The 24,350-nt window shown below is 34.7% G+C and overlaps 1 protein-coding gene across 6 annotated transcripts in view; it reads left to right on the top strand.

The window, feature by feature from the left end:
• The window catches only part of LOC118272772 (tyrosine-protein phosphatase Lar), a 407,994-nt gene that overhangs the window by 333,533 nt on the left and 50,111 nt on the right, over nt 1-24,350 (top strand). For all 6 annotated transcript variants that reach the window (XM_050707977.1, XM_050707974.1, XM_050707976.1 and 3 more), the window contains one exon: nt 6,299-6,493. In XM_050707977.1, coding sequence (XP_050563934.1) covers nt 6,299-6,493 — 195 coding nt within the window. The remainder of the gene's footprint in view (nt 1-6,298; nt 6,494-24,350) is intronic.

The raw sequence follows: 24,350 nt of genomic DNA, 5'->3' as shown, positions 1-24,350 counted from the left end.
GGAGTTTTTTGTTGGGTCTGGTTAAAGATAGAAATTTTAAGCTTGATTACGGAAGCAAGTTGTTATTCAAGCTTATTAAAGTTGCTTATTAGTGCAACAGAAAAAATGTCGTGGTGGCCCGGAGGCTCAAGACGGACCTACGAACAGCAAGTACCAACGTCACTTTTTCCGTGTTATATTGTACTTTCTAAGATTATTTAGACATCACTGACAAACGGTGAAGAAAATCATCTTAAAAAATTATAAAGTTTTAATTATAAGTCAGAAATCGCCAACCCACATTAAGCAAGTGTGGCGAATAGGTAATGCTCAAACCGTCTCTTTGCGAGAAGTTGACTCCGTGTCGGAAAGCCGCTTATATGTCTTTTAAAGGGATTTTATGGTATGATTTGTGTATCTGGAAATAAGAGACTATGAGTACTATTGGCTAAGTTTTTTTTTTGACCCTACGTGCAAAACCATGGGCGGGAAACCAGTAATGACATGTTTGCATATTACTACACAAACATAAACATGTACTAGTAACATAAGTATGTATAGCTAACCCCTAAACACCAAATCAAGCGACACACGACACATCATGTAACTCACACCAAAAATATGTTGCCGGAACATAATTCCACGATTCAATTGTTATTTATTCGAGCCCCTAATATTTCAATATAGCCACTTCTTACGCCATATTTATAGCACCGTAAATAAGATATAAGTCAAGGATACCACAGAGACCGACAGGAGATGGCTCCATAACGAGAAATAAGGAAAAATAAAGGAAAAAAACGATATTCTTTTGTGTATAAAAAAAATCAAAACGTAATTATACGGATTGGGAAACACAGGGAAAGTTTGGTTGAATGGTTGAATGCCTGCCAGTCTCGATTGGCGACATCTGTGTCGAAGAGTGGGAACTAATAAGTTCATTGAGGAATTACTACATTGGATGCGATGCTAGGAGTTGGATAGTGCTACTTTTTATAGTATCCGTAGTACGCATAGAAGACTTACTTTTTAATCCAATTCCAATTGATAGAAATGTATACTATACATTTTTATTTGGTCTTTGAAAGTATATCTACTAATTCAGATTTAATAAAAAACAACACAGGAGTTGGACAGTGCTACTTTTTAGTATACACAGGGGACTTACTTTTTAATCCAATTCCGATTGATAGAAATTGATACTGTACAATTTTATTTGGTCTTCGAAATTATATCGACTAATTCTGATTTAATAATAAAAATACAATTACGTATCACGATTTAAAATCCTCGTGAATCCTTCATTATGTTACTCACCTCATTGTCATATAGTAAACGAATTAAAATCATAAACATTATCATTATAACTCCTATACTATATCCACACACACACAAACAAACAAACGACCACCAAAACAACAATGACCACACCACGCCCAATTCACAATTGAAACCAAAATTTCTACATAAACAATCTCAATACATATGAACCTCTTCGCTTTATGAGGAGAAAGAGCCTTCAAAGGCTTCCACACATTCGATAAGCGATCATCACCATGAAGGATTATTGAATTCATTCCTCTTAATGTCAAAGAGACCTTTTATTTGACGTTGGGAGACTGGAAGCACTCTGTCTTATATACGATATGTAATCAAAGTCAATCGAGTTCTTTGAAATGGAACACGTATCCTGGAGACTCCTTTTTCATACGCTTTTCGTAGGTGCCTATGGATGTTATTAAAAATCTTTGATACTGATCTATTTAGAGACGTTTATTAATTTATTTATTTTGTACTTTATTGCACATATATATTAAATAGTAATTTGAGTATAATAAGCGGTCTTATCACACACTGACACATGGCGATTTCTTCCAGACAACCTTTGGTTGGTTTTTTTAAAATCCATCGTCAGTTAATAATTATTTAAACCAAAGGCGAGCCGTTACGTGTTATGTGTCTTTTTTAAAGAAATGGTTTTTAGTTTCTATATTATGTCCCATCAAAATTATAATAAAATATTTTTGGTAGTTCTTTAAGCAAAATTCGTGATGAACTTGAAAATATTTGTCACCATTCCTACTCTTGCTGCGACTGTCGTAAGAGTAAAGAACTGCACATTTGTACAATGCAATAAACTGCTACAAATATTAAGAAACATTTAATATTGATAGAAAAAGTTGACACGCACACACAAACAACATCCTGTTTACTTATATAAAGAGACAGAAAATCTTACGGAACCCAAAAAATTACGCGCCCTATATAAAAGTGAGAGGTTATGAATTTTTTATACAATATTCATGGAAAGTTTAAATAAACTACAAGAATCTTTGGGAAGGCACAGCGTAATATAACTAGGGATGCAATATATTACAATTTGCGGGAGTCCGTAATTAATATCAAGTTTGGTATAAATTTATGAGCCAAACCAACCACCATCTTCTTCAGAACGATTTTAAACCTTATCATAATGTTTTAAGAGCTATTTTTGAAAAAGGGGATAAGCCTTTGTGAAAAAAATGAAAGTGAGGGATTTTTTACAGGAAAAGAGTGGCTTTTATGAGCGTTTTATGGTTTTCTATGCTTTGATTGCGTATTCTATTAGTCCTCGGTGTATTTTTTCGATGGGTTTAATTTTTATACGCTTGTACTTGTGCATCAAAGTGGATTGATGTTGATTGAAATTATCTTAACTTTTTATTTGTTGGGAATTACGTTGATATGGGAATATCCTTATCTATACAGGGTGTACATAGAACGGTCCAGAAAAACACTACGTTTTGTTTTCGTTTTCATAAACTTAAGCGTTATTATTTTCATGTTATTTACAATGATTTCAAAATATCTACAATAACACTATGTACGGAAACATTAAATACGTATTCTTAACCACAACGTGCTTTTTCAGCAAATTTACATTTTTTTTTACTGTGTCTGAAGAAACTATTCACTTTCTTAAGATCTGTTTAATCAAACTATTTTCTACCTACTAACTGCAAGAGACTTCAAAATATGTAATTACAAACTCATAATCAAAATTACTCCATACTATGTATAGCAATGACATACACGAAGTGGTTCACAATTTCGCTGCAATATCACAAATAGTTGCATAGGTTACCGGGGCTCCGGTTCAAAGCAGGAGAAGGGGTATTTTTAGTCAGTAAGAGTCTGACACTCCCTCCCGCCTCACCCAATGTGGGAGAAGACAATAAATGATTTTCCCATCTCAAAAAAAAACACCATAGTTCCATTACATCAAAATATTGCTTTTAAACCAAAGGTGTTATTAAGCTTCGTATCTGTAACCGAAAATATCGAATTTCCGATACAATTTAATATACGGATTCGGAGTCGATTTTTTAATAAAACTTATTTCAAGTAGTTTATCTCACAATACGTCAAAAACGTCATTTTATTATGTTCTTAATTTAATTTATTAATTATCTAAATGGGTACAACACTACACCTTTATCCAAATCCGTATCCAGATCCGAAATATCATATCCTTATGTTGCTTTAAACTTTCTTAATCAAATTATAGTCTGGCGAGACATATAGAGAACAAAGGAACTAAGTTGAATACTAGATTTTGGTATGAGCCAGGAATAGTTTACTAATTACTTAGTATGTAGTTAAAGTACTTCGCTGTCATTTTCTAGTAATTTCATATAATACTAGCTGATCCGGCAAACTTCGTACCGCCTCAAAAATTTTTTTCTCACCTTTTAGACCTGCCCTGAACTTGCACAAATAATTCAAGACCAAAATTAGCCAAATCGGTCCACCCGTTCTCGAGTTTTAGTGAGACTAACGAACAGCAATTGATTTTTATATATAGAGATATAATAAAGTATTTATAAAAACTTAAGTTGCCAAGGCAGTACCTTAACATGATATGTTACTCTCGCACTAAACTTATACCACAGATTTCCATGTAACTTAGTGGCAGTCTCGAAGAAAAACAAACCGCGATAATCGGATTGTGCCACGATACAATATCGTATGTACCATACACCACTAAATTTACCGTTTCCATGGCAACCGCTTAGCACTCGAACCTTTACGGCAACCATAATCTTCACTTGACTTTTCGTTTACAGGAAAGTAGTGGATACAATTTGTAAAGAAAAATATTGGATAAAATCCTTTTCAGGTAACACGGATTTGTTTACACTAACCCCTTCCAATATGTTGTGCAATTTACAAGCAAACAGCTCCAATACACTTACCCTAATCCTATGCTCTTTTGCACTCTGATAAAATTAAAACGTACTCAAAAATTGGACTCCAACTTTCCTTGTAACGCAAACTCGTCCACTCTCACCAACTTTGGCCGTGAAAAATGTCGTACGAACGTAACCAACATAAAAAAGTACCACCATAAAACTTGTATAAAGATATAAAAAGAAAAGAAAAAACACCAAACACTCGACCTCAATAAAACGCAAAAACAACTTATTAAAATTTAACACACAACCGTAGCTAAATAATTAAAGAGTGAAGAACATGAAATGATTTTCAGTCCGAGTAACATTATGTAAATTATATACCTACACACAAACGTGTAACTTGGGGCATACTTAAATAGTAATTACGTTGGGTTGTGTCGGGGTGCAAATCATGTAGTAGAGACCGAGGTCCATACAACATAGGTATATGATTATTAATGCCCCAGGAAACCGACGATCGCTTGGGATCGGTACTACGGAAGGCTCGTATTAGCCCCGTAAGATATCATAGGAACACAGTTCGGGTCCCTACTAAGGATATTATACTAAATTAATGTTGTAAAGAGGGACCGTGGTTCCGAGTATTTCAAGAAACGATTCCTGATCTGTATTTATGACTTAAGTTCTCAACTTGGGAATTAAAAGGTTTTGCTGATAGTTTCAACAGTTTATTAGGTTAAAATGGGGTAAATGACTAGTTTTTATTGTAATGTCAGTCTTGTAGATTATTTTAAAATATTAGAAACGTATTTTTTATTTTCTCTCGGAAACAAAAGCTTTCGAAAATATATCGTCACTTAGCATAATGTCACTTTTAGGTACTTTTTATACGTACATATGACGTATTTGCTCCCACTGCAAAATTTTGATTCATTTTATTTTATATGACAAAATAAAAAAAATACTTTTCTGATATTTTTTCATCAACACATTTTATTATTAACACAAAAACTAAATTCAATTAACTAAACAAGAGTTCTAAGCTTCAATAACACTGTGTTTATTTACCAGACCAAGTTGTACAACTCGAAACGAATATCGAATTTAAACTTCGATAAAACAAAGAAGATGAAATCGAATCCCGATTACAAACGACACTTAACAAGTAACGCAAGATTACAATTTAACTACAATACACGAAATTGGTTAAGTTCAGTACCCTTAGTACGAGTTTGCTTTACGTTAAACGAAAACGGAACGAGACCGCGTTCAGCGCTCTGATTGGCCGGCGCGAAGGAACCAACCAATCAGAGTGCCGAACGCGGTCTCGTTTCATTTTCGTTTAACGTAAAACAAACTCGTACTACACCCTCATATCGAAACCCTTCTGTTTATCTAATTAATCGCGCCGAGTTTCATCAGACAATGAATTTCATTCGCCAAAAGTTCTCGAAGTAATCTCTCCACTCGATCCTACAGAGAATAAACTCGTCTCTTTTACACTTCTTGCAACCGATGAAGCTTTACAATCTAAGAGGAATAATGTGAGCCTTGTATCTTAATCAAATTTCGTTCAGTTTAGCCGTGACTACGGAATTTCATTTAGCAAATTAACATTTCACTATTTGAAATTTTATGGGAATGTTTTAAGATTTCCGCGGTGTGATTCTGTTTCATTTCGTGAACCTCTTTGTCAGGGGCTTAAATCTTGAGATGGTAGATTGGTTTCTTTTTATAGAGCTTATCTCTTTGAGCCTACTTGGTACCTACGTAACTTGAATGGGAAGGATTGTAAAGTGCGTAGGTATCTACTTCTCATTTTGAGATTTTGTGCCACTTCTCATTGGCACTGCTTTACGTGTTTACTATGTGTTTTATAGCATCGGAACTTTTAAATTCCAATTTACTGTAGGTAATTAGTTCATAGTTTAGTTGCGTTATATAAATGCAAATAAGGTACAATCTTATACTAACACTACGCTGATTTTCTCTAATTACTTCATTAGGGGAAAAGAAAACAATCGTCCTAGGGGATTTTATCTATTTATTGTGTTTTACGTATAACGTTAATTACGTTTTATAAAATTGTGTTATGAAAAAACCAGTCATTTTAATACTAACAGTTCATTTTTCTATCTTTACAGCGGACAAAGCCCCACCTGGTTTCCCCAGCATCGCGCCCCCACCCACCACCATGGTGGTGGAAGTCGGTCACACCGCCACTCTCCCCTGCCAAGCCACTGGCAACCCCTCGCCGAAGGTCAGGTGGCTGTGGAACTCCTTGCCGCTGGATGTGGCCTCCAACCCTAGATACGCGCTGCTGAATGATAAGATGCATGGTAAGTGGTAGTTTGTAAGTTATATTTCTAGGTGTATTGTTGTTTTTAGATGAAACAAGGCATATTTTGTTGAAACGAAACATAAAGAAAAAAAAGTATCAAACAAAAATATTCAAAAAAAGAAATATAATTCCATTTACAAATAAATAAAACTACATTCTCAATTCAAAATTTTAATAATAATTTTTTAAACCAACCTATAGAACATGGCATTATGAAATGTGATACAAATTAAAAAAATAAAATAAGGCAATGACCACACGGTGTTATAAATCATTGCGAGTCGCGACCGCTTGACATGAAATTGTTTTAGCGACCTCCTACATCACTTAGGAGTCACCTATAATTAAGTTTAATTAAGAAAAGATGGGCGCGATTAAAACACGCCGTAGAGACGAATTTAATTTGCAAATCTTAATGAAAGTTCGTCGTATGCTCGGGGTTGGGCGCCACAATATGATAAGAGGCGTCCCCACGAAATGTTAATTATATTAAGTTTTTAAGTACCGCGAAAAACGCCCTGATGTGCGGATACAGACGGCAAATTCAATCGTAAATATTTTTTGTTTATTTTTATTTACATTATTTAGTATAATTTGTATTCTGAAATACAAATTATACTACATATAATGTTTTCATAATAAGTCCATATTTGGTATATCTGCTTAATTTAATTTCTTGCCGCCGCACTCAGAGTCATTTAATGATTATTTAACCCAGACTTTAGCAATTGTTTTTGGTACAAAATCGTTACTAAGAAATAATGTAAGTAATCAATAAATGTCTCTGAGTGTGGCAGTTAGATATATTTTTAGAATCTATCGGTATATAAGTTCTTGGGGTTTTGACACGATTTTTGGTTTTCTATCTACAAATATATTATAGTTGTAACGAGACCTTTTAACCAGCCTTAAAAATAACGCGTTAAGGGAAAACCACTCTTAATTAGACAAAATAAAATACTTTAAACAACGAATACAATTATAAAACTCACAAAACCGATCTGCATAAGACCGCTAATGAAACATTTATTACTTAGAAACAAGCATCAACTCTAAGTAATACCTGGCATCAAGAATAAAGCAACAATTAAAACTGTCCATCTGTATTCCAAAATGTTAATAATTTCAATTTTAATGCCATTATGCACTTCACAAGAGGTGAGAAAGTAATTTAAATTCAGTTAGAGCAAGCCACAGGCAACTCAACGCTCTGGGCTCTTTTAATCTTATTAATTTTAATTTATTCGAGTAGATTAATTTCTTCTCGGTCGACTCGAATATTTTGTTACGTTAATGGTACGTAAATATTGGTTGGAGTTTAAAAATATTGGAGCTGCAACTCTGTTGTTTCGATCCGGAGCTGCAGAATGCCTAGCAGATTGCCCGGGGCTCCGGCTCGAAAAGCAGGAGTAGGAATGGAATTGTTTTTAGTCAGTAAAACTCCCTCTCGCCTCGCCCAGAGAGGAAGAAGAAATTGGATGATTTAAAAAATCTCTGTTGTTTATGATCACTCTAATATACCTATTGATGTGTTCTTTGCGGTCTTTATATCAATTTATATTAAAAATAAGTTCCCAATGCACGATCAATAGTTTTGGTTATTCGATTATCCAATTATGCTGTATTTAGAAAGGTGCAATTAATGTTTTCTCTCTCTTATTCTGAAAGAGCGATATTTCGATACTATGCTATCGACGGAATTCTGTCACTATTTTAACTACTTGTGTCAACTTATGTGCCGTAATTTCTGTATTACTAATTACACAATGAAATATATTTGAAACAAATTCAGATACCACAAATAGTGCTAACTAAAAACTCAAATCAATTACATAATTGTTAAATGCAAATAATGATTCATTTTAGTGCAACTGAATGGAACAGTAGTATATAATTATTTATTTAAATACAAATCAATAAATATTTGAATGTTTCATGTAATTAGTGTTAATTAAGTTACATAATTATAATAATATGCTGCCTATATACTGCCTCGTTGGTCGAGTGGTCGCAAATACGACTGCCGAACAAGGGGTCTCGGGTTCGATTCCCGGGTTGAGTAGCACGGAGTCTGGAAAAGTGCCCAGTGTATGGCAATCAGTTCACTCCCTATTACATGGGACTTATAATACAAATGGTTAAAAGTGGATGTACATTGCATAGCGGCATGCCGTAATGTGCACCTCTGCCTAGCCCTTCGGGGATAAAAGGCGTGACGTACATTATAATAAATATTTTATTTACTTTTAAAGTTATAATAATTGAAACACTATTTTATAGCAGGTCACTCCACGTTAAGAATAGAAGTGATAATAAGTGTATCCCCTCTACCACCAGAATAAAATCTTACGAACCTATAACACAAATAACAACAATACCTAACCTATAACATAATTATCCCGAACCGGAGTCTGGGTGAGTTATCCAAGGAAACCGCTACGTGTCATAGCCGCGACGTACTCCGTAAACTCGGTAACATTGTTAGACACAGGTGCTGTCATACATTACCTGGAGGTATACCTATGTCTAGTACGTCTTACCTCTCTTAGTAGTATATAGGTAGACATATTATGTCTTCGATCGCTCTGCTAATTAGTTATACTAAAACTATCTCTATAACTGTGATGTATAGTGATGCTGTGCTAAGATATAGGTGTAGAAAAAGATCGTGTTTACTTTTCTTAGTCACAGTAATAAATATAGAGAAAAGAAATGTCATAAAGAGCATATGAGTGCTTTTCCACTAGAGATGTACTGCTATACTAAGTTGCTTCCACCAATCATATTCATTGGTACACATAGCCTAGCACTGGTGGAAATGGACTCAGCTAAGCTATGTTTTTTTATGCATGCGTGCTATGGATGTGTGCTATGGATGGCTTACAGAATTGGGTAGGAGTGGATGGAATGTGTAAGCCACTATCGATACATCGCATACTTGAGCTGCGTATCTTTTTCGCACAGCTACATAGCTTAGTATCAGTGGAAACGGTCATATAGTTTCACAGCTTATCTATAACATCTTCGTAGCATATCTACATAGCACATCTCTCGTGAAAAAGCACACTAACCAAAAACCAACACTTACATTATAATCCAAAAACAAAAAAACGACAACACAACTAAACAAAACGACATCATTAATTCCAATTTCACACTATTAAATCAGGAATGGAAACGTGATACCGAATTGGGTAGGAGTGGATGGAATGTGTAAGCTTTGCATTGTTCCGTGCAGACCTGAGTAATACCAGTTTAGCTGGAACGTTGTGAGCAAGCAAAGATCTCGTATTAAAGGAGCAATTTTCATTGGAACTTGTGATGCTGTGCTGGGATATGCAGCGCCAAAAATGTGCAGCTTGGAATGGTGTAAAGCGTATGCGGATGTTTGGGATGCGTTTCTGTGTTTGGGAATAGTGTCTCACTAAATGTTGTTGGGTTTTATAAAGTACTCAATAGGTTAGATGGCTAATTTTTGTTTTAATGTCCGTCTTGTAGATTATTTTAAAATATTAGACGCGTATGTTTTAATTTCTTACGAAAACAAATACTTTCGGGGTTGAATTGATTTGAAATATCGCGTGACGCCACTTCTAAGAACGTTTTATACGTAGCAATGACGTATTTGCTCCCACTCCTAAACTTTCATTCGTCTAACCTAAGTTTTGTTATCTTATAATATGACAAAAATATAATAAATATACGTGTCTAATATTTTTTCATTACGTAACTGACGTACTAAATAGATTTTCAATTTTCATACCCCGTCATCATCCCTATTAACATATCGATATCAGTTTTTAAACTGACATGGTCACTAACACTATTATTAGAACTTGAGACGGGATATTTACCATGTTTATTTATCGATATTCATCCGTGATCATGGCGCTTGCAACAGTGCCGAAATATCGGAAACTCATCGTCATAAATAAACATGATAAATATCCCGTCTCAAGTTCTAATAATAGTATCAATATCAGTACATACCAAGAACATCACTAAAATACCTTACAGCCTAATTAGTAATTACTCTCTATCAACTATCTACCGCAAAATCGACCGAGTATTAATCATTCATAAATTCAATGCTCTCTCGATAATCCCATAACGACATTGCGACTAAAACTCGATACTATACATGTATCGATATTAACGTATCGATACATTTAAGCTGTTTATGTTAGGAGATTAGTTTTACTATCGATAATATTAAGTATCGATTTAGTTTTGACATTTCGATGTTGTGAATAAGCTAAAAGCTAAACTTGTGTTGTTATTTTGAAGTTTTTAAAAAATGTTTGTCATATTATAAGAACTAAAGTAATGAAAAGTAAAGAATGCTTTCGTTAAATGTTTACCTATTAGCAAAAAGGGTGTCAAAGTCAAATTCAAAGCATTTATTTCAATTAATTAGGCACTTTAACTTTCTAAACGAAACTTCAAAATTAGTATAGTATGTTTGTAATAACAATAATTTTACTCATTAGTTACTCACGCATTGTTCAATTTAAATATAAAATCATCCCTAAAACATTTTAATAATAAGAAAATAATTGCACACATTAAACATTCTCATTTAACCCAAAATTAAAAACAAATTCCCTTACATCAAAACATTATCCTACCCATAAGGTTACAATCATACCAAGTACAGTGGAATTTACGAACTCACTATACCGACGAACCAATGAAAAACGTCGGCAATCAAGTTTAGGACCTATCCACTTAGTATTCAAGACTAGTTTAGTAGGTAAAGGTTTAGATACTAGTGTTTTAATTTTCATTGATAAAAAGTATTAGCGATTACGTTTCCATCTTACAATATTTAGAGCTTAGTAGGTGAATTTGTCGCTCATTTTATCTTTCTATCATAAGCAACCTACAAAAAGAAATGAAATCCCACAAAAACATTTCATGTTAAATGTTGCCAAGACGAGACCATATAGCTCGCACTGTCAAAAAGTAATCAGATCCCGTGTAGAGCCAAGTTTCTAACCCTATACTTTTGAACTGGCGAGTTGGCCGCACGGAAAGAGTTTAGAAGATTGAATAGATTTTTAAGCTCAAGCCCATATGACGAATAGCAAAAAGTCCGTGCGGCCGACTCGCCAGTTCAAAAGTATAGGGTTAGAAACTTGGCTCTACACGGGATCTGATTACTTTTTGACAGTGCGAGCTATATGGTCTCGTCTTGGCAACATTTAACATGAAATGTTTTTGTGGGATTCATTAGTTACTAACACATTGTTCAATTGTAATATAAATACATTTTAAAAATTGCACACACTTAACATTCTCATTTAAGCCAAAATTAAAAAAACAAATGCCCTTACATTGGTTACAATCATACCAAGTACAGTGGAATTTACAAATCTACTATACCGTACCGACGAACCAATGAAAAACGTCGGCAATCAAGTTTAGGACCTATCCACTTAGTATTCAAGACTAATCGAGCCAAATGCGATGCCATCTACAATATTAGAGCTATAAACCTTGCTTAAGTCTAGCTAGGTCACCGACCTAGCCTGAAAAGATTCAGACCTAGCTCTGTTATAATCACGAAAGTTTGTTTTCAATGTGACCTTTTAAAAATTTTGGTTAATGGACGATCTTTTTATACGCAGATATAAATGAGAATAATACATACGAGTAATTATTATTAATCTGATCTCATACGAGTTACTTACGAAAGCAACAGCTAATAAAAAAAAATCACTCCTACTGTCGGGTAAAAAATAAAAAATATTTATGTAACAATTTTGTAAAAAAAATAAATAAAAAATGGTATAAGCCGGTAAACGAGCAGACGGATCACCTGATGGTAAGCAATCGCCGCCACCCATGGACACTCGAAACACCAGAGGCGTTACATGTGCGTTGCCGGCCATTTGAGGGTAAAGGGGAAATCAGGGATTGGGAAGATTGGGGTAATAAAGACAAGACTTATAAAAATCATACACCGTAATTCAATATTTGTATGTTCTAAAGTTATTTTAGCATAAACACAATCACATAAAACTAAACATAGAAACCAAACCTAATTACCATTCCACTAACCTACCAGTAAACTTCCTAGCAGAAAGGCTATTGTTTTTGTATTCTCTCATCCAATGCACCAGGAAACTAAACAAAATTCACAACAGCACAACAACAAAACTAGCCTGAAAATACAGGTTTACGACTAAAGACCCACCTTTATTGGAAATAATATTTTTTATATCACAGACCGTAATTATAAACGTCATGAGGACAATGGTTTACGGTCATTCTCCATCAGTTAATGAGCCTGTAAAACTTAGTAGTTGACAATAATGGCGCTCACCGTAGCGCTAAAGATTCTAGATGGGCCACGCTTGATGACCAACCTTTTATGTCTCGTATTGTAATCTTACTGTGTCGTAAAAGTAGGATTTTGAGAAGGTTTATCTATGTTAGGTTTAATGAAGGTTTTTTATGCAATTCTGTGTTGATTAATTTTGTCTTACACGTGTGTAGTTGCTAATACGTTTGGGTAAGGGTAATGTATGTACATATTTTTTATTAAATGTCTGTTTTTATATCATAAATAAATCTTTATGTCAGTCAAAATCGACACCTACTTACTATTGTCTCTCTGTACACCCTAAGGTTGACTGTTAGAGAATGCCATAAGACATTAAATCCACCATTGTATATGTACAAAAAACGTAAAAAATAGACAAAGAAAAAGTTACTAAACTATAATATAAAAGTAAAAATACCTATAGATATCGTATCAAGATATTAAAAAGAAAAATAAAAACAATAATTTTGTAGTTTACTATCAAAGTGTTCATGAATTATTCTGTTTTTTTGTTACACATTACACATTCAATTTTGGCTACAAGTAAAACGATTTTACGCAAAAGCTATCTATAAATATCTATGTATATGTATTACTAGCGAGACTTCTTTAAAAAGATACAGTAAGCTAAATGTGAAAATTATTATAATGCATAAAATATGGAAATGTTTTGTGATACCCAGAGAATGGGCGATATTAAATGGAAAGCTCTGGGCGATATGACTAAAATTTCAATTCTGTAAATAAGTTTAGTTTAAATACCTACATTAAAAACTTCATACAATTTGATAAATACAGTTAAAACATCTTAATTGTTTCAATTTTTTTTCCACCTCGGCTTTCAGAAATAGGAATGTATTCACAGGAACTTGTGATACAATAGATCTTAATCTAATTTTGGACAGTACAGTGTATTTCATCTTTTCCATGTATGTAAATGTTTGTTTATTACATAACGTACAACATAAATCCAATTTAATTAACACATTGAACGCCGTAGTCACCGGTGACCGACGTTGCCGATTTGCCTTCAACAGTTTTCTATTGGCAGTCAAAGACTTAAACTAATAATTAACTTAGGGCAAAGAACTAAAATTCAAACAAAACGAAAGAAATAACCCATAAACCACTTATCACATCTTCTAGCGTTATTAACTCTACAGTCCGGTAAAGGTTCCGGACTCGTATAACCACGATACCGACACACAGAGATTACGTATAATTTACATACAAATGCTAGGGGACCCTCAACTTTGAATGGCGGCGCAACCGGCTGTTGTTTTAGCAAAAAGCGGGGCCTTATTTGGACAACAATAACAGAGGTGGGCCGTACCACAGCTTGATTAAGGTCATTTCTCCTTTGCTAGTTCGCCCGCCCCTTGTCACATCCAGTCAACCGGAATTTTTGTACATCTTTGACTGAGTTCACGATTACAATACGACTGTTACTGACAATATGCATATGGATATGCATTTTTTTTATGTATTTTATTTTTATTTTGCTTTTTTTCTAACTGTTAGATGTATAATACATATTTTATTAATATTAGGTATAAAAAATATCTTACTATTATTATAAATGCAAAAGTTACTGAGATTGTTTTTTTTTTTGTTTTGATGTTTGTTACTAAATCACGTCAAAATGGTTGAAGGGATCAGGATGAAATTTAAAACAGGTATAGGATATGGTCTAAAATAACACATGGGCTACTTTTTATCCCATAGAAATGCGGGTGAAACCGCGGGCTAATACAAAATATACTGATGAATAGAACTGTATATTGGTTAGTGTATTATCAGTATATGGTTGGTTTGTATATGGTTAGTATATTGGTAAAGAGTCGTGGCTGATGATTGAGTGAGTGACAACGAACAGCCGCAACTACTGGTAGAAAGCTGTTTGATGTGTAGATTGGTTCTTTGAAGAATGTGTGATAGGATTTTACCAAAAATCCTATGGAAACTGGTATTTTCGAGACATAACTGGATTTTTAAATACGTGCTCGTTGCTACTTCTCCATAGGAATATACACTTTGGAACGAACAAATAGCTTCACTAGAGGACTGGCCGACAGACAGTATTTTTTTTAATATTGTAATATTTTTATTGGCCTTCAAAAGTGCCTTCGCGGTCTATTCGAAATAAATACTTTTACTTTGACTTTGTACGAAGTCGTGGTATAAAACTAGTATTTCAGTGATTTATAAACAACTGCCCCTAGTCCAGTGAAATTGGATCTAAACTAAAATAAAAATAGAACAAACGCCAGTATTTACAGCTCGATACTGTGTAGAAAATATTTTTGGAAAAAATAAGTAAAAATACTTGTGTAGTTTATTGAAGCAGTATTTTGTAAAAGTTGCCTAGAGTACGGCACGCGGAAATGTAGTTTATCGGTGCAAGTTTTACTGTACACAACGCTCACGCTATGCTATAGAGCTAGGGGTTGCAGTGGTCTAGGTATAGTTTAAATGCTTGTAATCATAACCAAACAAACTTATAATCATGGTCAAACAATGATTTTTGTTAATCGTTAGTGTGTGTGTAAAACCTCTTTTTACTTTGGGGGCAAATCATTCAATGACTTTTTCTGCCTTCGGCAAGCCGAGAGGGAGTGTCAGACTCTTAACGGAACTCTCGGAACGTGACACGCCGTCATTAAACATTTAGAAATTGTACTTTCAAAATTACAAATCATTTTAATAAAGATATTATTATATAGTATCTATGAACTTCTTATAAAGACACCTACCATTTTGTCTCAAGATATTCCTTTCTTTGAAAACACTAAACCAAAACAAAACACAAATATTATATGATAGCTAAAACAAAAACCAGCGGCGAACTACTCCGCACCGCCCATAAATCATTTCACGTACATTTAACCAAAACAAACCATAATTTTACCGCTCACATGATTCCTTACAACTTTGGCTATAGATTGCAAATCCGCTTATTCATTATCGCCTCCGGCTTTCCTTCTGACAGTTAAGGAACTAAGTTAAAGTGTCCCACATAATCCCCTCAGCCTCTCACACGAAAATAAATCACTCCTCACAATTATATTTTATGTGACATTCATTAAGACAGAAAAAGATTGTCTCATAAGTGTCTCAAGGCAATAAGATCACCTCATATCGCTTAATCAACCCCTGTGGGGCGTAAAGTAAACCTTTCCTGCTGTCCTCCCAACCTAAGAGCTAGATTAAACGGGCCTGTGTGATAAACTCCGATGGCCACCATAATATGAGACGCTACAGAAATTGACCAGCCTCATTTTTGTTGGTGTTTCGTTGGTGCGGGAGGTCAGACTAAGATGGTGGTAATATAATGCCGCAACGACCCCGCTATTCCGACGGACGTTTATGAATAGCGCTTATTTTTCTTTTAATTACGCCCTCCTGCTGTCTGTTGACGTATTTTGTCGTCACTTTGCGAGGCAACCGCACGGAGTTGGCCATTAGATTCGCTCGGGGCGACGGAAACACATTCAGCACACGTCACCCCGTCGCTGACGTGTGTACACAACTCGTCTGCTTTGTTGATACTGCAATTTGCACGATTTTTGGAGAAGAGATTATTATTTTTGTTTTGGTTTTCGTGTATTGGTAAGCATCTTTGGTATGAATTATAAATTAAATTAATTCACACATGCACAAATAAAGAAACACGCACAATATATACTACAAGTAAAATAGGTATATAAAACCTTCACAAAATCGATGAATGACAAATTACGCCCTAATTCGCCGACAATCACCTGTAGAAGGGCCTATCGCCGCAAAATACCAAACAATTTTATTATCAACCCCTATCTTGTTCAGGTAGCAACATCTTTATACAATTTGGTCACGTCAACGGCTATATTCAGGCTCACCTATATTCTAGACGGGTATTATTACAGATCTGCAATGATAAGGGTACAAGGGGCATCGTTGTCAAACCGAACTTGCCTATAGAATTTCAAACGAACTAAATCCTCGTGATTTATTTGAATTATTCGTGTTTTACGTTAAAACTGTATTTATTCAAGGGTTGAATAAATAGAGTGGGATCTAAAAGAGGTATGAATGATTCTAATAAGGGAGGGTGGAATGAATAGGAATGGTTAATTGACGTGGCGAAGTGTATGCTATGTGTGTTTGTAAAGGATATGGCTAGGTTGTGTAGCCGTATCGGAAGTGGTCCACCGCGTACTAAAGGGGTTGTAATACTTTGCTGGGATATAGAAAGAAAAGGATAACAGTATCCTTTTCTTTAGAATGTTTCTAAGTATTAAAAAATGTAGATAGTTTATAGTATTGATCTAGTCTAATTGAATGACAAACACTATGTTTTTCTATAAGTATGTTCAAAACGATACAAACATAGTAAGTCCAAAAGTAAGTACCAAACAGATTGCCTTTAAAGATTTGCGCCTTTAAACAAACAAATGCTGGACATTATGTACATACAAATGTAAATTTAAATAGAACAAGTCAATCAAATTGAAATACGCCAATACAAATCGTTCCAAACCCACCTATCCTAATCTACACAGTTGTATTTATTAAACACAAACATATGGAACTCAATCAAAAGTGACCTTTATCAACTGTCCATTAAATATCAGAATCCAATTAGCAAATAACAAGAAGGCCGAATGTGGCAAGGCTTGTGATCGAGAGCGATGTGATTCGCACCGGGCCGTTGTATCAAAGACTCAGGAAACTGGGCTGAAGGGCTCCTCACGAACCAGCTTTGAGTTCCCCGAAACATGGATGTATGGTACATTTTTATAAGAAACGCGAGAACGGATAAAAAGGTCGTGATACTGAGGTGAATTAAGGCAATGGGCTATACTGTTCTGTGATCCGGGTATGTTCTGAAACGTTCTCTAAAAGTAAATATTCTTAACCGATTGTATGCCGGTATATAAGACACGGTAGAAAACACATAGTGTCTCGCGTATATCTGCGTTCCGACATAACAAAGGTTAAGCAAATAACAGCAATTACTAAACCTATCTTGTTTTCTGGAACCAATTTTTTTTTACATTTAATGGGACCATCACCTGATGATGCGGCCTACGCCATTTCTAGCAATCTAAGTCTTACATATAAAATCCTACATAACTAATAAAGATTCGAACAACAAGCCTCTTATAATCCTCCGAACCAGACTACACTATACCCAAACTACACAAAAAAACATGAACAGCCTTAATTAATACACCTGTTGGAAGCCAAAAGCAAAAACAAAGAAAAGCCCCCACAAGCCCCACTCGGAGCATTCCGCGGATTCAGGATGTCGGGGAATAAAGACAGATATGGTACACACACGGACTCCATTTGGCCTCCCATTCTCTTTGTCCCTGTTGCTGTTAGAATCACGGACCGCAGCAGAGAATTTTAGACGAGTACGCTATATCAAACTGCCGCATTGGTCGAGTGGTCGCTTGGCTCTTCTGTGATCCTAGTAAGGTACAATATTATTGAGCACTTTTGGTTCTCGGTAAAAAATTCTAAAATAGTGTAAGTGTTTATAGGGTAATAGGCATATGCTTACCTCTATTTCATAAGACAAAGAAAGAAATAACATTTATTTCACACGCAAAAAACAAAAAAATACAATGGCATGTAGGTACAGCAAAAATTTAACAATGGATGTATTTTTCAAGACGTTTCGAAAAGGCCTGTTGATTTAGTTTACTGTATTATATATAAAATTGAGTAGCGTTTGAGTATTCGGGCATAAGTCAAATAAATATTTATTTCTGTACTAGTGAAATTAGTGACGAGAAGTGACCTCTATTTACCTCTTCTGTGCTTAAATCAAATTATGTTTGTATGAAACTAAAGATATTTTTAACCAAGTACCAGGAGAGCAGAAATATGATGGAGGTGATACGGAGCTGACGGGTAGAAGTGACGTTTGAACGAAATTACCTCACAGTGCGCATCAAATATTCAGAACTAATGTTTAAAATAGCTCGATTATGTATTTAATACGTATCTTGATGTGTTAGTGTGTGAAATATACATATAATTAAAGTAACATAGGAATTAGTCTGTATAGGACGAGGAAGGTAGAAATACTCAACTAGTTTCGTAGCTATGATGATTATGTACCACGAGGTATCAGCTGCACATCAAAGTATCACATTGCTGTTGGTACTCTAAAAGATATCTGACTTTGTAACAAAATAGTAAATTATGATTTACAGTGAATTCTAAGACATTCTAAAACACCTTGTTTGTTTTATTAAAACTTTCGTGAGACATACTAAATTAATTATTATGTTATCGGCTTACTCACGTACCATTACCACGTCGTGTGTTGCGGAATGCTGCTTATAATAATGAGCCTCTAGCATGGCTTGAAACTAGTCGAATTCTAATTCGAATTCGTCAAACAATTACGTGAGTAAGCCGATAACATAATAGTAAACCATGTTTGTTTTTCATCGACTCCAAATCGATTTCTATTTCTAGAGCACAGCCCTAAATCAAGATTAACCGACTGCAAAAAAAAGTTATCAGTTTCAAACTTACTACTTAATAAACGGATGGAATTTCGTTGTTGTTTTTTTCATAAGATTTTTGTTCTAAAATTTATGAAGAAATAATTTCTGACGTTGTTGTGAAGTTGTTTCGTCTTTCCCTTCGTGCTCGCTCTGTGAACTTTGATGGACCCGCATTCACCAACTTTCCGCTTTTAATGACCGACCAGCCTCCTGCAGCATGATATTGTAATTAAACAACATCAGATTCTCGCTAAGATTCTTATTCCATAGTTATATTTGTTTGGGGTATATAAAAGTTGCAATGAAATCAATAGGAGGGTAAAAAAAGAACATATTATTATTTTGTACACTAATTCCTTACCATCAACTATAATCAATAAATAAGATACCTAATAACATATTTAAGAATTCATTTAGTTTATCAGGCAGTAGCAGTAGCAGGGTCTTACGGGTATGTTACAATTTATAAGTCCTGCTACTTTATACATATAGGTATTTAAGAATGCCTTTAGTTAATCATCACGCCTTTTATCCCCGAAGGCAGAGGTACAATGTATTTGTTCCATGTAGATTACAATTTATTAGTTCCGTATAAGTAAGCCTATTGCCATATTATATCGGGCACATTTCCAGACACCGTGCTACTACTTAGCAATTTTAAAATGTTTTTTTTCATCTTACACCACACGCTAAGATATGAAGCAGAAAGCTACCGATACCTACACCAACGGTCGAGGCGGGCATCTTTCTTTTTTATTTCGTTGCGTTTCATTCAACGCTCTCAAAGGGATTCGCCTTATCAACAGTATCGATTACTCCTTTACTAAAGGCTCTTACATAAAATTATCTGCTCAATTTTAAGCTATTTTACCTACTTAAAAAAGTATTAGATAAAAAATTTACACGATCAAGTTAGGTTGGTTGTTACTTTTTATTATTTATTTTCTTCTAATTTTGTAAGATTCTTTTTTTTTGTTAGATTTCATAGCTAAAACTGACTGGTTTTTTAGCATATAAAATATCTCAAAATATATACTATACAGCATCTCTTCAGTTAGCTTATGTGGTTAATTGTTTTTTGTTCACAAAATTAAATGTATTTCCGACATGAAAATACAGAAAATATAATCGAATACGCTCTATACTATCTAGAAAAATATTCTTAACATACCATATACTTGCCAAAAAAGCGACCCCATAAAATCATTTTCTCTACAATCTGTGTACAATTTCAAAAAGAAAATTCCAAAAAGGTTCCTATCTACACTTGAATCTCACAGGCCACTACACACACAGGTGTGCCTGCCCCATACCTTTCCCATAGTCACCAAGGAGTCTTGTTACCAACGTGTGAACCGTACTGTGTATTCCGTTTCCATCATTTATTATTTAAAAAATGATAGTTTTTAAAAGTCATCGTGTATTTGATTTGGTGTTATTTACAACCAAGTTGCTAGCCAGAAATTGAGGTCAGTAGTTGACTTCGATTGTTATTTTATAATATTCATATTAACAAGGATTGGCCGCAAAAAGCTTTAAACAGAAAAGAGTGGAAGGAGGGTAGGGAGGCCTTTGCCCTGCAGTGGGACGATCATGGCTGAAATCGAAATCTAATATTAAGACTAATAATAATTCTTTCCTACCCATTATTTCGCATAACAAGCCAGTTCAAATATTATACACCAAAATGAACCCATTAAATCCATATCAATCCCTACAATTATCAGATTTTCTCGCAACAAAAACACAAGAAAATAACATCGGAACACCACAATATCAATACATTTTTACGACTGCCCTATCATATTCCCGTGATTGTTGTAACGCCTACGCGTTCACACATAGCAACAGTCACACGACTAATAACAAAAGCTCATAACAATTGACACCAAATATGGCCGCCACAAATAGTAACCAATAAGCGCAATTGTCTCAAATTCAAGAAATGAACGACCTTCGTCAGTTGCTGGCCAGGCAATCGTCGGCTGTCACGAAATCCCCAAATCCCGCCACGTAGGGATCCGGCGGCTAGTTTTATTTCATTACCGGACAAAACGCCCTGGGATTCCCCAGGATTTTGGCGCCCAACATGGGACTGACAGGTTCGGTTATGATTTTCATTTTCTCGTCTCAAAATGTCGTTGTTTCTCGCCATTGTAATGTAAGAATCATAATTTTTGTTACAGATTATTTCTGCAGTAATTAGGTACATTCACGAATTTTTTACTACTAGTGGTCACCTAGTGGTTGAAATTCAACCATATACGATTTAATTTACAATACCACTTTCCATACGTTCAAGGATAATTTTTATTTAACAAATTGCTATTCGTTTTGTGAAATTTAATTAATATATTCCAGCGGATCATGAATAACCAAACCTCCTTCAATGAGAAACCTCTTTTCATATGAGACGTGAGAATATTATCGCAATGTCTGTCAATTTTGACACTTTGTCAAATACGATGCTATGCATGGTAGTGTGTGTAATGTTTTATTTATTGATTTAATGTACTTTATAAGCATTATTTTTGAAAAATATTAGCATTTTTCACTTCTCCTACACATAAACTATAAGTGTACCAAATTTTATGCTCCTATGTCCACGCAATTTTTGTAAAAAGGTTCCGAAATTTTTTGCAGCACGTATTAATATATAGATACTATAATACCCAACATTTTTATAACTAGCACAATACAATTTAACAGTTTCCCTCAAGTTGTAACAACGAGCCAACTTCAAAGCACAACCCTTCACAGTAATTCGAGGGTAGTTATCACACGTTCCAACTTCATACAGCATTTGTGGAAACTATGGCGTCTAGAACACGTACGACCTTGTGCCAACATGTTTCATCGTAATTACATTTTCTTTGTGAGACTCTGGTCGTTTACATTCCCTTTTTTCATGCCCTAACAGTTTTTCGGCAGTTTTTCGTTGCCCTCTTTTACCATCAGCTCCGGTGCATACGAAAAAAAAAACGATTTTTGCATTTTCACGACGCTCAAAATGTTACGCCTGTTGGTAAATGTTATAATGCTTTTTTCTTTCTGCTTTAGACGCGATTATGAATGGAAATGAAAAGAGAACTGAATGAAATAAAGTAATCTAATTATTCTTTGTGCTGACGTTTTCAAATTAAAGTTATTTTTTTAAGTTGAGAATTAGTTCTTGCTTCGAAATTGAAGACGTTTCTTTAATATGGGGAATATTATTCGTGTATTTCTGAATCTTTTTTTTTGACATGCCCGCCACAACCTCAAAACCGCTACAACTGTTGTAAGCCAGGATCTACAGTAGATTCAACCATGAAAACACCAAAACACTGAAGTCCGGTGCGTCCCAGTCCACGTATCCGTCTTGGATCCACAAAGAAATAAATCACAGAAGATATTATTAGGGAAGATTCCACCTCACTCAATGAATTTCTAAATGTGGTTGATTAGTTCCTATTTTTGTGGAATACCAAATAATTCTTGAAGTTACATAAGACCGCGTAGTATATAGATACCCGATGAGAGATCCCTTTCAACTAAATATACATCTACGAGTATATGTATTGTGTTTGTGGCTATGTAGCTATCGGGAATTAATTAATAACATGCATCTATGTTTATTGTAAATGTCTATCATGCTATCGGAAATTAATGGATTTGTATAATACACAAATTTTTAATCGAATATTAGACCAGATATGAGGTTTGAGCAGTTTTGTTTAACGGAAGAGCAGTATTGAGTTAAGACACATCAGTACCCTTAATACGAGTTTGCTTTACGTTTAACGATAACGAAACGAGAACGCATTCGGTGCTCTGATTGGATGGCTCGAATGAACCAATCAAACAGAGCGCCGAACGCGAACTTGCGAACAAACTGCTACTAAGCCCTCAGTTTGATTCCATGCCCACCAGATAAGTCCACGTATAATAAGTTACCAGACCAAAACCTTTAATTCTTACCTACTGAAATGTCACTCATATTAATATAATACAAATAAAATTATCTTCAATTTCACTAAACACGAAAGCAACTGAAATAACCTTGTTTACATACGAAAAGTAAAAGTTTTTTTTCTAAATACAACTTTATCCTTTGCTCCAACCATAGTCAGATAAAAATATGTTTAACTAACTTCATGGCCGACTTCACTCGGCTTCAAACTTTTGACATACTGACATCAAAGGAACTTCGTTTTGTATTCCATTGGAGCCACGTCTTCTGTTAACGGAAATAGTACCTTATATCTTTAGAAATATAGCCGGTATTCCTTTACTGTTTCGGTAGATCATCCAAGCAGATAGATTGCCACATTATTCTTCTATTGTGTTAGAAGAAAGGTTAACATTTACTTGTATATCAAAGTTCAGGCTTGATTCGAATCAATATTTCTATGTCACGGTGTAGCAGACATTTTCTAATGGATTTGCAAAGAAGAGAATTGGTCATAGCGTAATGTTTTATAGTCTATAGATTTCTCGATAAATGCACTATCCAAGACAACACATAAATGACCACTGTTATCAAAGGCCTCTTCTCACACGGAAAAGGTTTGAGCATTAATCAATGCCGGTTAGCTATTTGAAACTTATAGTTACAAATTATAAACCCAGGTTTCCTCACGATGTTTTCTTTCACGGTTAGTCAATGGTGTCTAAATAATGTTAGAAAGTACACATAACTCGGAAAAAGTCACATTGGTACATTGCCGTTGGTAGGTTTTATTTCTATAAGCTCCATAAGCATCATCCACAGAAAGGCATAAACATAAAATGTATAGTATATTCAACATAGTCTAAATAATTCCCTAACTAAACTTAGACCGTCCACTCCACAATAATTTACTCGGAAAATTTTAATGAACGATAGTAAGCACCGCAAACAGGTGTTTCACATCGGAATTCGACTTAATAACCTTAATAACCTCTATGAAACACTATAAAGGCCCCCAAGAGTGCCGGGACCTCTGGCCAGTCCCTAATGGCTCCCTCTCCCTCCTCCTCTGTGCTGTTATTAGGCCATA

Source organism: Spodoptera frugiperda, chromosome 4, assembly GCF_023101765.2.
Source record: "Spodoptera frugiperda isolate SF20-4 chromosome 4, AGI-APGP_CSIRO_Sfru_2.0, whole genome shotgun sequence".
In the NCBI taxonomy this organism is placed as follows: domain Eukaryota; kingdom Metazoa; phylum Arthropoda; class Insecta; order Lepidoptera; family Noctuidae; genus Spodoptera; species Spodoptera frugiperda.
The sequence above is the reverse complement of the archived record's forward strand: the minus strand, read 5'-3'. Positions and strand labels throughout refer to the sequence as shown.